At 33.8% G+C, this 15,018-nt stretch overlaps 1 protein-coding gene across 1 annotated transcript; it reads left to right on the forward strand.

Moving 5' to 3' along the window:
• Positions 1–1,693: 1,693 nt before the first annotated feature.
• Positions 1,694–3,550, forward strand: LOC133873667 (uncharacterized). The gene has a single exon (XM_062311404.1). The coding sequence runs from the start codon at positions 1,802–1,804 to the stop codon at positions 3,419–3,421; it is 1,620 nt and encodes a 539-aa protein (XP_062167388.1). The 5' UTR covers positions 1,694–1,801; the 3' UTR covers positions 3,422–3,550.
• Positions 3,551–15,018: the final 11,468 nt, after the last annotated feature.

Genomic DNA, 15,018 nt, shown 5'->3' on the forward strand with positions numbered 1-15,018 from the left:
GTTAGCATAGAACTAAGACGTACTAATCGTTGGACCCTACACACAGGTGTCCTCTTCTTGACACTAGATTGCAATCTACGGAGAGGGTAGCGAACAATCTCACATGATTCACATCCCACATTGTCGGCAGGATTTTTATTTTTATTTTTATTTTTTGGCTGTTTATTTTAGGTTAAAAAAAAAAAAAAAGGCGCTAGGATCAATCTTTCAAAAAAGAAAAAACATTGATTTGGGCCTGCTTAATATGAACTTACCTAATTTGATATATAAGTAAGATATGGGTATGTTCGTTAATGTTAAAATATTAATTAAATGATTAAATTTATAATTTTTTATTAATTTAAATTTTTTCTGATAAATATTAATTTAACATGGTATTAGAGTTGAGGTCGTGAATTCGAACATTGACTCTACAAGTTGTCCACCAGCTCATGTGTTTGAATGGTGTTTTTCCTTTGAGAAAAGTATTTTAATGTGATATAAACGTGAAAACTGATTTGTGTTTTAACGAGTGTGTTGTGTTTTGAATTGTTTATTAATTTATTTGTCTTTAAAACCGAAAGAAAAAAAAAAACTGCAAATACACAAACAAACATGACAAATTTTCCTATAGAGTTGTTCTTGGAACAATATGATGCGACTGCAAATATTGATTGAGTAAACCTTGTGAAAAACACACGAAAATTCGAATTCATGGATTTTCAAATCTAGTTGATGCAAAGAAATGCTCATGAGCACTTGTAAAATATTATAGCATTATTCTATAAACTTATATGATAGGGATAAAACTAAAATTTCTCACAATTAGGAAGGCTAAATCATGAATAACGGATCAAACTTATAAATTGGCGAAGCTTATGCAACTCTTCTTGCCCTCGATTCGATACTACTGCTTCTGACTTTGATCATTTTGATCTTGAGGGTGATGCTCTCTTAATGATCCTTGATATTAATTTTCTCGCTCTCTTCTAGCTTTATTTTTTTATACGAAGTTTGAGAGTTAGAAGGGGGATAGATTTGAGTGTCCACTTTCACCCTTATAATACATTGAATCATATCCACTTATTTTAAAAGGATAAATTAATAAGAAATTCTAGATTTAATTATATAATTAATAATTTAACATTTTTCATGTTGGTTAACTCTTTTTTCATAATGAATAAGGCTCAATATATAATATATTTAATTTAAATAAAGTGAATGATAGAAATTAAGTTTTAATTCAAAAATTGAACTTTGATATTATGTTAAAGCACCGATTTTTTTAAAAATATTAAATTAATAAAAAAATAGAAATTGAAATATATAATTAATATTCTATCATCATCCCTATTATTAACACGTTAGATATGTTGTGAATTGTGGATCGGGTAATGTTATATATTATTATTTTATATCATTTTTATCCTTTCCAAGTTAACCAATTGCATTTTGTGATAATTCGTTATTGAATTTTGATGGAATAGTAATTTTAAAAGTTATATTAAATTTAAAGAGAAAAAAAAAATGGTGAATTCATTAGTCATAAAAGTGGAATAAGTAATATTTTTAAGAATCTCTATACTAATCCCACGTGGCTAAACCTTACTGGTTGAATGAGGTTGTTTATTTTCTTTCTAATATTAAGGACAAGGATTCAAGGACAATGGAGCCTCGAAGGTACAAACACGTACAAGAATGATTTAAATTTCAGAAATTGCAATAAAAGAGGTTGTGGACAAAACAAGCTCTCAGCCTCATTCGGCAGTAAGCAAGCGCAAATTAATTAGCTTTGTGCGCGAGCCGCGAGTGAGAAAGAGAGATGGGGCTATCAACAAATGCCAAGGCCAAGACGAACAACAGCAGTAGCCACAGCAGCGAGAACTGGGGCATGGGTTTACTCCTGGTCTTCTTCCCCCAGGATGATAACCACCCCATGGTTGACAAAAACAACCTCTTCTCCTCCTCCTCCTCCTCCTCCTCTCCTTCTTCATCCCCACCACCACCACCGACAACTTCTTCTTCTTCTTCTCCTTCATTGATCAAATCCAGCATTAGAAGAAGCAGTACTTCCAAGGCTATAATCTCCAGAGCCCAATCCACCATGTCCATCTGCGCCCTCTTCCTCTTCATCACCCTCCTCCTCTTCACTCTCTCCACCTTCGAACCCACCGCCAATAGGATCCCTCCAACCTCCCCACGAAGATTCCTTTTCCAAAAACGTCCGCCAAATTACGTCCACAACTCCAAATCCCCCAAGCCCAAAACCAATAATTCCCTACTCCGTTCCTCATGGTTCTTCAAAGCGTTTACGGAAAAGTCATACAACACAACAAATTCTGCTATCTCGCCAATTACTGCGCTGCAAGGAATGGGAACTCTCTATAGGCGAGGCGCCAAAGCCATGAACGATCTGGTTGTTGCTCATGTCGTGGAGGACGTCACGGACGACGAGCTCCGGTTGTTCTCGAGAGCCTTGCACAGGTCCGGCCTCACGGCGAGAGCGGACATAGTTTTCATATTTGCTTCCTCGTCGTTTTCGTCGAGATTTGGTTCGATAATACAAGAAGAAAACGACTCGTTCTTGAAACTCGTTCAACATTATAAGAAGTCGAATAGCACTAGTCCGAAGCGAGTCACGGGTTTTGATGTGACTCACTTTGTGAAGGGTGGGAAGAAGGAGAAGAAGGAAATGGAGGAGCCCATATGGGGTAAGAGATTTAGGAGCAATTACAGTAACTCGGATGGTGTTGAAAGGGAAGCTGAGTCGACCCAGTTGAGTGTTGGGTCGGTGGTGGGGTTTGATGCGTCTGAACTTGACCCGGAGAACTCGCTTTCCGGGTTTCTAGACCACGTTCCCATGAATATGAGAAGATGGGCCTGTTATCCGATGCTACTCGGCCGAGTTCGCCGGAATTTCAAGCACGTAATGCTGGTGGACGTGAAGAACTCGGTTGTACTCGGTGATCCACTCGGCCGAGTTAGGAATCGAAGCCCCGTGTCAGTTTATTTATCACCGAAGCCAGAGAGTTCTTCTGGCAGGCATGGTAAGAAGAACTCGGACAAAACTCAGTCTCATAGCCCAGTCAACTCAGCCGTTATAATGGGTGGGGCTCGAGGGGTCCGGCGATTATCGAACGCCATGTTAACCGAGATTGTTCGAGCCTCAATGCAACACAAGAGGAAGAGCTCAGCGTCGGAGTCGGGGATTTTGAGTCAACTCGTTGCGAGTGAGTTTATGCTGAAGAATATCGATTTGATCAGATCCAGCGAGTCAATCCCGGATACGAGTTCACTCGCTGGTCTAAACTCAGTCTCTTCCACGTCACTGTCAGGGTACGCTGTAATCCTACGTGCTAATGGTATTTATGATTCTCGTTCTGTTCTTATGAAGGTATTATGTACATCTGAAGCGGATTCTTCTGTTTATAGGGATTGTTAGCAGAAAAAAGAAAGAATAGAAATTATATATAATATAAGTCAGATATAAATTGTTTTTTTCTCCATTACTTTTGTACCTTCTTACGTGTATATAAAATATTTGGAAATAAAATGAAATAAAATTCTTGCAGTTTTTGCATGGCCAGGGTTGGTGGATATATGAGAAAAATGGTAAAAAAAAAAAAAAAAAAAAAAAAAAATGAAATAATTGTGGTTTTGGCTGGTCCAGGGCCTCCAGTCCAGGCTATTTGTATATGTTTTTAGTAGTTAACCTATGATTAGTTTAACGTGTCATTAGCACATTATAATTTTTATAATAATGATTGAAACAAGTGGACTGAAGTAGTCATAATCACTGATTTCCGGTTGCTAATTCTATTGTTGAGTAACTAAGAGAGTATCAACGACAATTACTATATATATATATATAAAATTATTATTTTTCCTTATAAACTTATTTGGTAGTCTATATTTCTCGAAATGAGTTTGGATGGAAAATTAGCATTTGGAGTTTGGTGGGTAAAACTAAAAACGAAAAAATTGGGGGGTAAAATTTTAGTTTTAAAAGGATTATAAGGGTATTTTTAATTTTTTTTTTTTTTTTTTGAAAAAAACAGGGTGGTTTGGGAGTGTACCATGTAGCTCTGCCGTGTCACGAAGAAAGATTCTCTCTATTTCGAATGAAATGGAAGGGATCAATTAGTGTATTTATTGGATCAGGATCTCCTACAATTTCAAAAAAATTTGAGAATCTCAAATTTATTTGAAATCAAGCAGTTTTTCCACATTAAAATGATGCTAGATATTAAATATGAGAAATGATCCCTACACTCATTTTTCACAACAGTCTCACAACAAGCTGATGTGGCTGGTAATATTTTATTATTTTTTTACAAAAAGAAAAGAAAAGAAAACAAAAAAATAATAAAATATTACAAGCCACATCAGCTTATTGTGGGGCTGTTGTGAGAAATGAGTGTAGGGATCATTTATCATTAAATATATGACATGTTAACAATGAAATAATAATAAAAAAAAAAAAAATCATTTCAAATGGCTTAGGAGAGATAAAATGGTCCAAAAAATAAAATGACAATTTTACTCCTCCTAAATGCACTAACCGATTCCTCTTAAGTTCATTTGAAATGGAGAAAATTCGTTTCTACTGTATCATACACAATCATGTGATTATTTATATTTTAGTGACTGATATAATAAATGTTATGTATACCGTTACATTAACTTATAAACGTGATAATTGTTACATGAATACTTAGTAAACTGTCGGCCTCAATTTCTTAGAAATTTAATGTCTAATCACTCTTTTATTGTTTCCGTTTTTATAAATGTGACAAGATTCTCTTAGGCTGGTAGTGGTCCTTTTTCTCTTTTTTTTTTTTTTTTTTTTTTTTTTTTTTTTTTTTTTTTTTTTTTTTTGGGAAGTATGGTAATGGTCCTCTTGGTGGTTGGTGCCTCAATTAGTATCCTCTATAATTAGTTGTCTGAATTTAAGAGAGTTAAAACAGGTGATTGTGAAAGTTCACTTATAAAATTTATCTGACCAAATAAAAATTGAGCTGCACAATCACTTATCTAGTCAAATGAGTCTCATAAATGATCTCTCACAATTATCCGTCTGAATTCTTTTAAATTCAGGCAAATAATTATAGAAGCTACAAATGTTATATTATAAGTCTATAACTAGCCCATGTGTAAAGAAGAAATGTAGGAGCATGAATACTTTGGACTTGTGGTGCTTCTTTGACTTTCTAAAAAAGTGTGAGGAAATTTGCAACAAGCAATTGTAAAATTGGTCCCAAAGTAGTAAAAAGAAAGTGAATAGAATAGAGATCGGAGAGAGAGAGAGAGAGAGAGTCATGGAGGGAATGTGAGACAACTACGCGTAGGGAGCAGTGAAGCGCATTGATTAACACCATGTGCTCCTGATCTTCCCCCCCTTCTTCCCTCCAGTTTCCGCGTTATAACTACACAATTTTTCCCAATTTTTATGCTTTTAAAGCACAGAAAGCACGAAAAGGTGTTATTACCCGGAACCAGCCTGCCAAACAAAGCCCTAATAACTTCACGTGGCATTAAAGTGACAAAATCAAAGAAAGTGCCATTAAATTACGCTCTGATGTGTTTTAAATAATAAAGTTTTACTGATCAAGGAAGAAGAGTGTCTTCCTGTTTGCTACTCCCAATACTGATCGATTTCCCCATTTCAAAGCCTGCTCCCATTAAAGACCAGATTCACCTTTTTTTAACTTCAACTATTGATAAGCTGGACAGCTGGTGTTCCTTTAATTAATTAGTAGGAACATTTGGTGAGATATGGCAATTTTAGCATTACTCATTAAAAAGTTTAGTTTGGATTAAAATCCTCTAAAATTATGTTTGAATTTAAGAGAAGTTGGGCTCTCGAATTTAGGTAGGTGATTGTAAGAGACCACTTATAGAATCGATTTAACCAAATAAAAATTGAGTTATCCAACCACTTATCTGGTCAGATGAAATTTATCACAATCACCTGGTCAAATTTTTTTAAATTCAGATCAATAATTATAGTCGATGATGATACAATTTATGATGCCTTACCTTGACAAGCTAGATATAACCTCCTCTTTCATTGTGATTAAGGAGTCTAGGGCTTTATCTTGACAGGAAGATTTGACCTCTTCTTGATTGTGATAGGACGGACACAATTTCTTTAGCCATCAAATTAAGTTAGGCGTTACCCCTTCATAATTTTTATTGGCATTCCATACATTACCTATACCTAGGGTATTATGTGGTGTGCAATAATTTTTTTAATGGCAGGTTTATTTTAAATGAATAATCTTGATGGTGACAACAAAGCCAAAAAAAGAAAAAAGTGGAGGATTAAGATATTCTCAAATTATTTGTCTGAATTTGAAAGAATTTGGACAGATAATTTGAGAGGATCCTATCCGGAAAGGAGAGTGTTTGGTAGTTATTATGTAGTCCAAAAAGAGCAATTCAGGATAACTAAACCACCCTCACAGCCTTAGGGGTGGTCCAACAATCTCTTTAGGCTCGCCTGAGGGTGGTTCAATCGTTCAAACCACTCACTTGGCCAGATTTGAGAATAATTAAACTACGCCATGTCCATGACCTTAGGGGTGCTTTAATCATCCCGGAATCATCTCTTCTGAGTGGCCAAACCACCAACTTTGAATAGTTCGGCCACCAAACAACCACCCACAAACCACTTCTAAAACAATTTTTATTTGGTTATTTGTTTTGTTATCACGATTTAAACCATTTATTTAAAATAAACACCACTTAAAAAAAAAAAAGAAAAAAGAAAAAAGAAAAAAAAAGAAAGGTCTTTCACCACATAGGTATTGTATTTGTATAGGATCTCAATCCTCCGTGATTCTCCATTTGGGTCTTGTGAATGATAAGAGTGTGTTTCTAGTAAAGCTAAAAAAGGTGAAATGCCAGCTGGTTTAATCTTTAAGAACAAGGATTAGTGGAGATCATGTCCTAGGCATAGTAAGCTTCAAATTCAAACCTTTCTTTCCGGCGTGAATATTGTGTTAAAATTCCAAAAGAGATTAATTATTACAAAGACCATTGCCAAGCAACCCCAACTTACTACCATAGCTTTTACAGCGAGAACTAATAGGAATAGGATCCTTTTTCATTTTAAATAAAATAAATATCATTTATTTTATGGTCAAGATTTAAAGTTGATACAACGAGAAATAACATATATGATTTTATATTATTTAAATTTAAAAAAAAACACACTAATATTAACTTTATGTACATCATTAAATACACCAATTTTAAATCCTGACATTTCATTTAAAATGAATAAGATCCTAATCCGAAGTAATCCCTCCTATCGTATAAAATTGTTGCAGATCAAATAATGAACAAATTAATTTCTCATCTTTCCATGAAGACTTGACTTCAAATTTTTAAAGAGCAATCTTAGTATAGTAGTGATGGCTATAAAGCTACTACTAATTGTATAGTTTTGAACATATTTTACCAAGCAAGGATGGGAGGGGTGGGATGACTGAGGGATAAAGATTTACAGCAATTAGGTGTTTAAATTGTTAATAATTTGAACAGTTTTTGTGAAAGAGCTCATGTGAGACTTAGCTGTCAGGATAAGTGGCTGGGCAGTTCAAAATTTATTTGGGTAGCAAGGTTACTCTTTCACAAAATTTGAACACCTAATTACTGTGAATCTCAATCCAGAAACTGAGTGAGAGAGGCAACCAAATAAAAAGGGAATGGTCCAAAACTTAGAGAGTATCGGTAGGAGTACTATTACAATTCTCTTGCATCTATATACATACGTGAATTTATAAGAAAATTAGTAAAAATTGGACAGTACTTCAAGCATTTTTCAAAACTTAATCTATGTGATGTCACACTTTAAGGAGAAAAAACTTGTAGAGTCATGCTAGACCTATAACTATTTTATAGTACTTTTATAATTTATTAATACATGTTAGCATGTGAATAAAGCAATGTCTTGGACTATTTATTTATTTATTTTTTTAACACCCTTTCATCACGTACAACAAATTGTAAAAGAGTTACTCAAAGTTGTAACAAAGTCACTCGTAGGGGTGTACATGTAGATGCGAATGCAATTATTTATAATATTTACAACCGCATTCGCAAAATGTGGATATCACTTTTAGATATTTGTATTATATTTTTGGTAACTGTATCCGCGCAATTATTTGCGATTATTATTCACTATCCACATATTAGGTGATGAGCCGTTTGGGCCTTATTTGGGTCTCTATTAAGGCATATTTTACGTGATTTTTTAAAATAATTTAGGACCTTTTTTAGTGTTTTGGGTACATTTTGATTTTTTTTTAAACCTTAGTTTTTTGAAATATATTGATTTCACATCACTTTTGCCTTTTTGCTTAAGTGTTATACAAGAAAGCAACACAATTAACCAAACTAATGTAAACATAACCTATACCTCATCCAAAACGATGTCATTTTGATATTAAAACACTAAAATAATGTCGTTTTGGTGAATTTATTAAATATACTATATATAAAAAGGGTTAGCGGATGTAATTAGTGATTTTTATTAACCGCATCTATATCTGGATAGTGAATAGCAAATGCGGATAATTAATATCCACCCGCATCTACTCCTCTAAATCCCTAATCACTTAGATCCCTAAGTAGTGCCTGCCAAGTGCCGTGCTAAAAGTGTATCAGAAAAGAACTTTGAACAAGAAACAAAGCACCATACGTGTGTTGAGGTTTTTAATATTAAATGCATCTTCTATAAAGTGTGCTCAAATAAAAGTAGGCTAAAGTAATGTTTGGATAGATCGCCCAAAAACTATAATAAAAAAAAAAAAATCAAGAACGTAACTGATACGAGCAACCAAAGCTTGAATGAAACACCTTGACGTTTATCCGACGACTGATCATTATCATAAAATTCAATTTGAAAACTCCATTTAGACGTTGACAGAATTGTGATGTGACAAATCCCCTACATAATATCTTCCCCCAATTTGGCCTGAAAATAATGCAGTTCTTATTCAAAGTATGCATAGAAGGTCAAAGAGCTAGCTTTGGAGCCGCTGAAATGATTGACCCATTCTTGGTGAACGGTCCATGATCAATATGCTAAGATGATTTCATGACCGACTTGATTTGGATCAAGTTTAAGTTAAAACAGGATCCGTTAGAATTGTGACACGTGTCTTAATTATAATCTTAAACTAAAATTAGACAAGTAAACGGAGTAGAATAGGGTTGAAGTTTGGCTTTGGATCCCCTTTAGAGAGTGATTGAATAAACCGAAGGCACCGACAACTCATAATTCATAAGAGACAATTACAAGGCTTTTCTTTCTTTGATTTGAGGTGGGGATGGTTGGGGACCCCATCGAGAGAGACGAGATGCATGGTTGGATTGTGAAGATCAGGATAGGATTTGGGCAACTTGAGTGGAGAAGCCCCCACATGCATTTGTTGTGTGAAAACAGGCTTGAGATATTGGTCGACTTCTGCTTATTATATTAAGATAGAAGATGGAAGAAAGATAGGTGATGGCTTTTTGAGTGGACTAAAAGCTAGGCATTCGATCTCTAGTAGGATGTTGAATGGAGGACTTAAATAGACCACAACACCCTATTTTGTTGTATCTATGAGCACCAAGCCTAGATTTATAGCCTACACATTATTCTCAATTTGAATCCTTGTGACACATTTTCCACAAGACAAATAAGACCATTCTCTTCCGGCTAGCCGTTACGGTGTTAAAATGGGATCGAGCAAAAAGAGCCGCATCTAAGTCAACAATTTGGAAAAACATTTGGTGAGCTGCTATAGTGGCCTTGTTTGGCAAGCTCGGGAGCATAACAGACTAGTGCCGGTCACTATTCACAATTTTTTATTTTATTATTTTTTTTTTTACATTTTTCAATAACAATTAATATCAAAATATTCTTACATTTCTTACTTTTTATATCACATCAATAATTTTTTTTATTACTATTCAAATAAAAAAATTCACTACAATACAAAACTTTTTCACTTTTTTATACAAATTCTTTTTATTTTATATCATATCATCACTTTTTACTAATTTTAAAATTAACAACCAACTACTATGTTATGTACATGTAATTGCCAAACAAGCCCGGTGTTCTTCACTCACCAAATGTAAAAACAAATCATTTTTTTAATCTCTAACATTCTCCCTAATTTCAATAAAGAATAAAGAAATTATTGAGAATGAATATTTAAACGAGAATAATGATATTTAGTAGACTAGCACATAACTAGAATAATGTGACAGTGAATATCAGCATGATTTTTTTATTTTTTATTTTTTACTTTTTACAAGTGCTCATCTAAAGGGCTAAGTTTCACTGCCACATTATCAAGTTATATGAGAGTCGTATAGTAATCTACTAAATAACATTACTCTTTAAATGAAATAGTGAATGTTGATAGCTAAAATAGAGAGTAAAATTTAAATACTTTGAAAAAATTGGTAACTAAAATAGAAAAAATATACATATATATATATATATATATATATATATATATATATATAGCTAAAATAAAAGGAAAATTTTGTTATATGCAATTTAAATATATACATGAAAATCATATACTCTAAAATTTATGTCATTTTAATATTCTGAATTGCTGAAATTTCTTACCATCTAACTTAAAAAAGAAAAGTACTCACAAAAAAAAAAAGAAAAAAAAAAAAAGAAAAAAAAAAAAAAAGACACAAATTTTTGCGTTGGTTGGTAAGGGTTATATATTTAATTATTTATTTGAAAAAGATGAGTGACGCTCCCTCATGGACGATACTGTTTGTTTATTGTGGTCGCATGCATCACGTTTGACTCTATTTGTGTGTTGTACTTGTCCAAGTGCGTGCCACGAGTGCACGCCGAAAGCCTTTGAAATTTAATTGCATTCCTACACTTTAAGAGAATCAAATTTATTATTATTATTATTTTGAAGGGATTGGATTTGTCATCGGCTTTCTTCCGGTAGTGGCGGAGCAAAAGTCTTATTTGAAGCATTCAAAAGAGGACCGAAGAAAGAAGATTGAGCTTTAATTTGACGTATCAGAGAAGTATATATATAATATTAATCAAATTATTAAATTAATTCTTTGTTATTAATTTAAGATTTAATATGATATTGGAATAAAGGTTCTTAGATTAAATATTGCCATCCCTATTTTCCTTCTATTTCAATTAAATATTATTTAATATTTTTCGTATCGGGCCTTACTTATTATTGAAAAAGTGTTATGGTATTAATTAAACAGTTATATCAACTATATTTTATCAACTTAAACTTTTAGGATGAGTAATGATTTAACATCGATAGCCTAAAAGAATAATTCCTAATATACTTTCGGATGAGATTATGTATACAATTCAATTGTATATTAATTCCATGACATGTAAGTACAATTGGGTTTGGCTTAGATTCAATTTGAGTTGGAACTAAACCGGTTGAGATTGAGACACGTGTTCCTTATGCAATTATGTCTCTTTACACTTATATCACACCGGTTGACATGGCGTGTTTTAAGTGGTTTCTCATGTCAAATATTTATTTATTTAAAAAAAAAAACTACTTAAAATATGTTATGTCAATCGATATGATATAAAATCATACCCAAAGTGAATGATGGAGAAAAGACACTAAAATCGCAGCTATCTCTTTCTTATCCATACTTTTTTATGTGCACCAAAATAGTCTATTGTGTGAGTCTTTGTTAGATCACGAGCATGTATAAGGCAGTCGCTATCCAAAGGTTATGGTTCAATGTCTCAAGCCCTAATTAAGTTAGGGGCATGTATTCCCACGGGTGGCTTATGAGGGGCCTGTGGACTCAGGACTCTTTCATACACGTGACCACATTGTAGTATTCATGTGAACCTCATGTCATTGGTGCTTACTTAACACACCTACCCCTTAAATTGTGAGCCATAACTAGCCCTTCTTTTTTTTCTTTTTTTTTTTCTCGATTTTATCATACTATTATGTTACAAATCTCTCTCTAGTATGTTTACTGTCCAAGAGTAATAGTTTTTATTTCGGATAATGGTATTTTTTATTGGGTGTTGTTAGAAATATTATAACTTTTATTACAAAGTCATTTATAAACGGACATGATAGTTTATAATTAGTAAAATGATTAAGCAAAAAAAAATGATTTCTCAACTTAACTAATCAGCCATTGAGTTGGCAACCGTATATTATTAATCATTGCACCAATTATGGACTGTCACATCAGTTTGTAAAGAAATCGTAGTAAAAATTGTTGTACCCAAAGCATTTTTCTAAATGCAAAAGAAAAATACTTTTGGTATTATAACTTTTACTACAAACTCACATGACAATTCATATGAGTGCTGTGCCACAACATGGTGAAAAAGAATAAACAACGGAATTTGAATGACAAATTTAATTGTTTAATATCTGACGTGACAACTTAAATGAGTGTCACATTGACTGTTACGTCAATTTGTATGGTATTTATTGTATTCCCGACAACACTCTCCTCCAAATTAACATGGGCCCTGAAAATTTTTTGGAAGTTCAAACAATTGAAAAAATTCAAAGACATGGGCCCTGAATGTTGCACCTTGTGTGGAACCAAAAAAAGGTTTAACAAAGCACACTAAGGGTCCGTTTGGGTTTACGATTTCAAAAAGTGCGATTTTAAAATAGCGATTTTAAAATGTGCGATTTTTAAAAATGCAGTTAAGCATTTGGCAAAATTACAATTTGGCCTTTAAAATCGCAGGTTAACCTTTTAAAATACCGCGTTTTCAAAAAAGCACCACATTGCCTGTGATTTGAATAAGCACTTTTCTACGTTTTCAAATTGCAATTTTTTAAAAACGCAGTTTTCAAACGGTTTATTTCCTGCGATTTAGATTAAAATCACACTTTTTCTCTACGAAATCGCAATCCTGCACCATAAACATAAAAGGGGAAACGATGATTTATTTATGACCGAAAGAAAGAAACAATAGTAGTTGTCTTAAAGGTTAGGTGCTTTGGATAAGCTAGCTCCACAGATGTGGCCTCCAAAACTAGGTGTCCATTAGATTAGCAAATAACAAGGCTATTTTATGCACTGTGGAGCAAAAAATAACACAAAATATTATTCCCACTGGGGCCCTAAATAAAGATCACTTTCTCTTAAAAAAAAAAAAAAAGAAAGAAAAAAAGATCACTTTAAATGAAGTGATGGTTCTTGTCTAAAAGACATGTAGGTTATCAAAAGTATTATGGTTAGGTAAAGGGTTAATGATTAGCATAATTTTTGCTGCTCATGAGCCTTACTTTTTCTAAACCTTCAATTGGGTGTCATAAAGCAGTTTCTATAATCCAACCCCCCCAAGAGTCAACAAAAAAGAAAAAGAAAACAAATTGGTTACCATGTAAATTTGCAGAAATCAAGCAAATTGATAATTAAAACAAACCTCCGCCTCTGACTTTCGTCGGAAATTAAAATGGGACTTCACTTCCGTCTCCGCCTATCGTCGAAAGCTGGCGTATGTGGTCGAAACACCAAAAATCTACACACCCTTAATCAAGCTCCGGAGATGGTACTTACAAAAAAGAAAAGAAAAGAAAAAGAAGAAGGTGGTCTGGAGATGGTAATTTGGATGTGAAATGATTTTGTTTATTTTACCCTGTTGACTCAAATCATTTGTTTCCACGTAAGAGAAGTGATTTTTGCACATCACTTGTACATCACTCTTTAAATTAATCATTAGATCTGTAGGACTCACAAAGATTCATATGTGGGTCTTACAGATCCAATGATTGATTTAAAAATCACACGTAGGTCTTACAGATCTAATGATTGATTTAAAAAGTGATATACAAATGATGTACATATAATATATCCCTTTCTTAGCAGAGTGGCAGTAGAAGCCTAAAACTAAAAGGCCACTTGCAGAGATAAGTTGAGGAGGCACATGGACCACAGCATGTTCATAAACATACAAAAAAGGAATAGGAATGTTGCGCTTTGTTTGGGTGTGAACCTTTCCTTCCAAAATACAAATCAGGGTGGTCCATGAAAGATTATACCGGTTTTTTTTTGTGAAGGGGTGTTGTACATTTGTTGTACACTTGGTGTACAACTATCACTATTCTTTTTTTTGGGGGGTATCTTCCAAAAATAGTAGTTTACAAAGGAAATATCCTGAAATTTCAAATCCTATTGCTTCACCCGATAAAATCCTGAAATTTCAAATCCTAACTGACCCTAATGCGCCACTTCTACCTTTTCACAATGCCCCCTTCCACCACGCATGCGTCCCACGCACTGCCATGGCGACCATGACCTGCACGCACCGTTTTCCTTTTTTTGGTTCTCACGGCATCTCTTACTCTCTCCTCTAGCTCTCCATAATTGGTACCCTTCTTTTGCCTATGAAGGTCTCCAGATCTAATTGCATATCTAAATGCGGTGTCCACTTTGCCTTCATCACTGGATACTTCTATTGTCAGACATCGTGGTGGTGCTCCTCTTTGGTATCCAGTTATTATCAGTGCTCCCCTCTATCATGTGGTTCTCAAATTTGCTTGCCGTTGTAGTATGAGTTACTAATGGCAGCTCCTCCTCTAGACTACCCCCAAAAATTGCCGTTTCAAGGGCCCTTTCTTTGGCTGCTGTGCCAAGATTCTAATGGGCTGAACAATTTATTTGGCCAATTTCTAGTAGTTTTTAGGTTTTTATTTCACTGTAACGGTTGTATTAGGGTTTAATGTACTCAATCTCTTCTGTCCCCTTTGTATTTGAAATTGAACGAGGATAATATACTAAAAGGAATTAGAAGTTTGTGAGCTACTTGGTAATGCAAGGATACATATCAAAATATAAGTTTAAATTCCTTCAAAGCCAAAAAAAAAAAGATAAAAAAAAAAAAGAAGAAAAAAAGGTGATAAATGGCAACCAACAAACAAATTTCCATTCCATATATTAGAATCGAGTATAAATGCAATACATATTACATATACACCCCCCCCCCCCCCCTTTTGACAAAATAAAAGATGACTGACAGTCAAA

The sequence above is a fragment of the Alnus glutinosa genome, chromosome 7, assembly GCF_958979055.1.
Source record: "Alnus glutinosa chromosome 7, dhAlnGlut1.1, whole genome shotgun sequence".
NCBI lineage: Eukaryota > Viridiplantae > Streptophyta > Magnoliopsida > Fagales > Betulaceae > Alnus > Alnus glutinosa.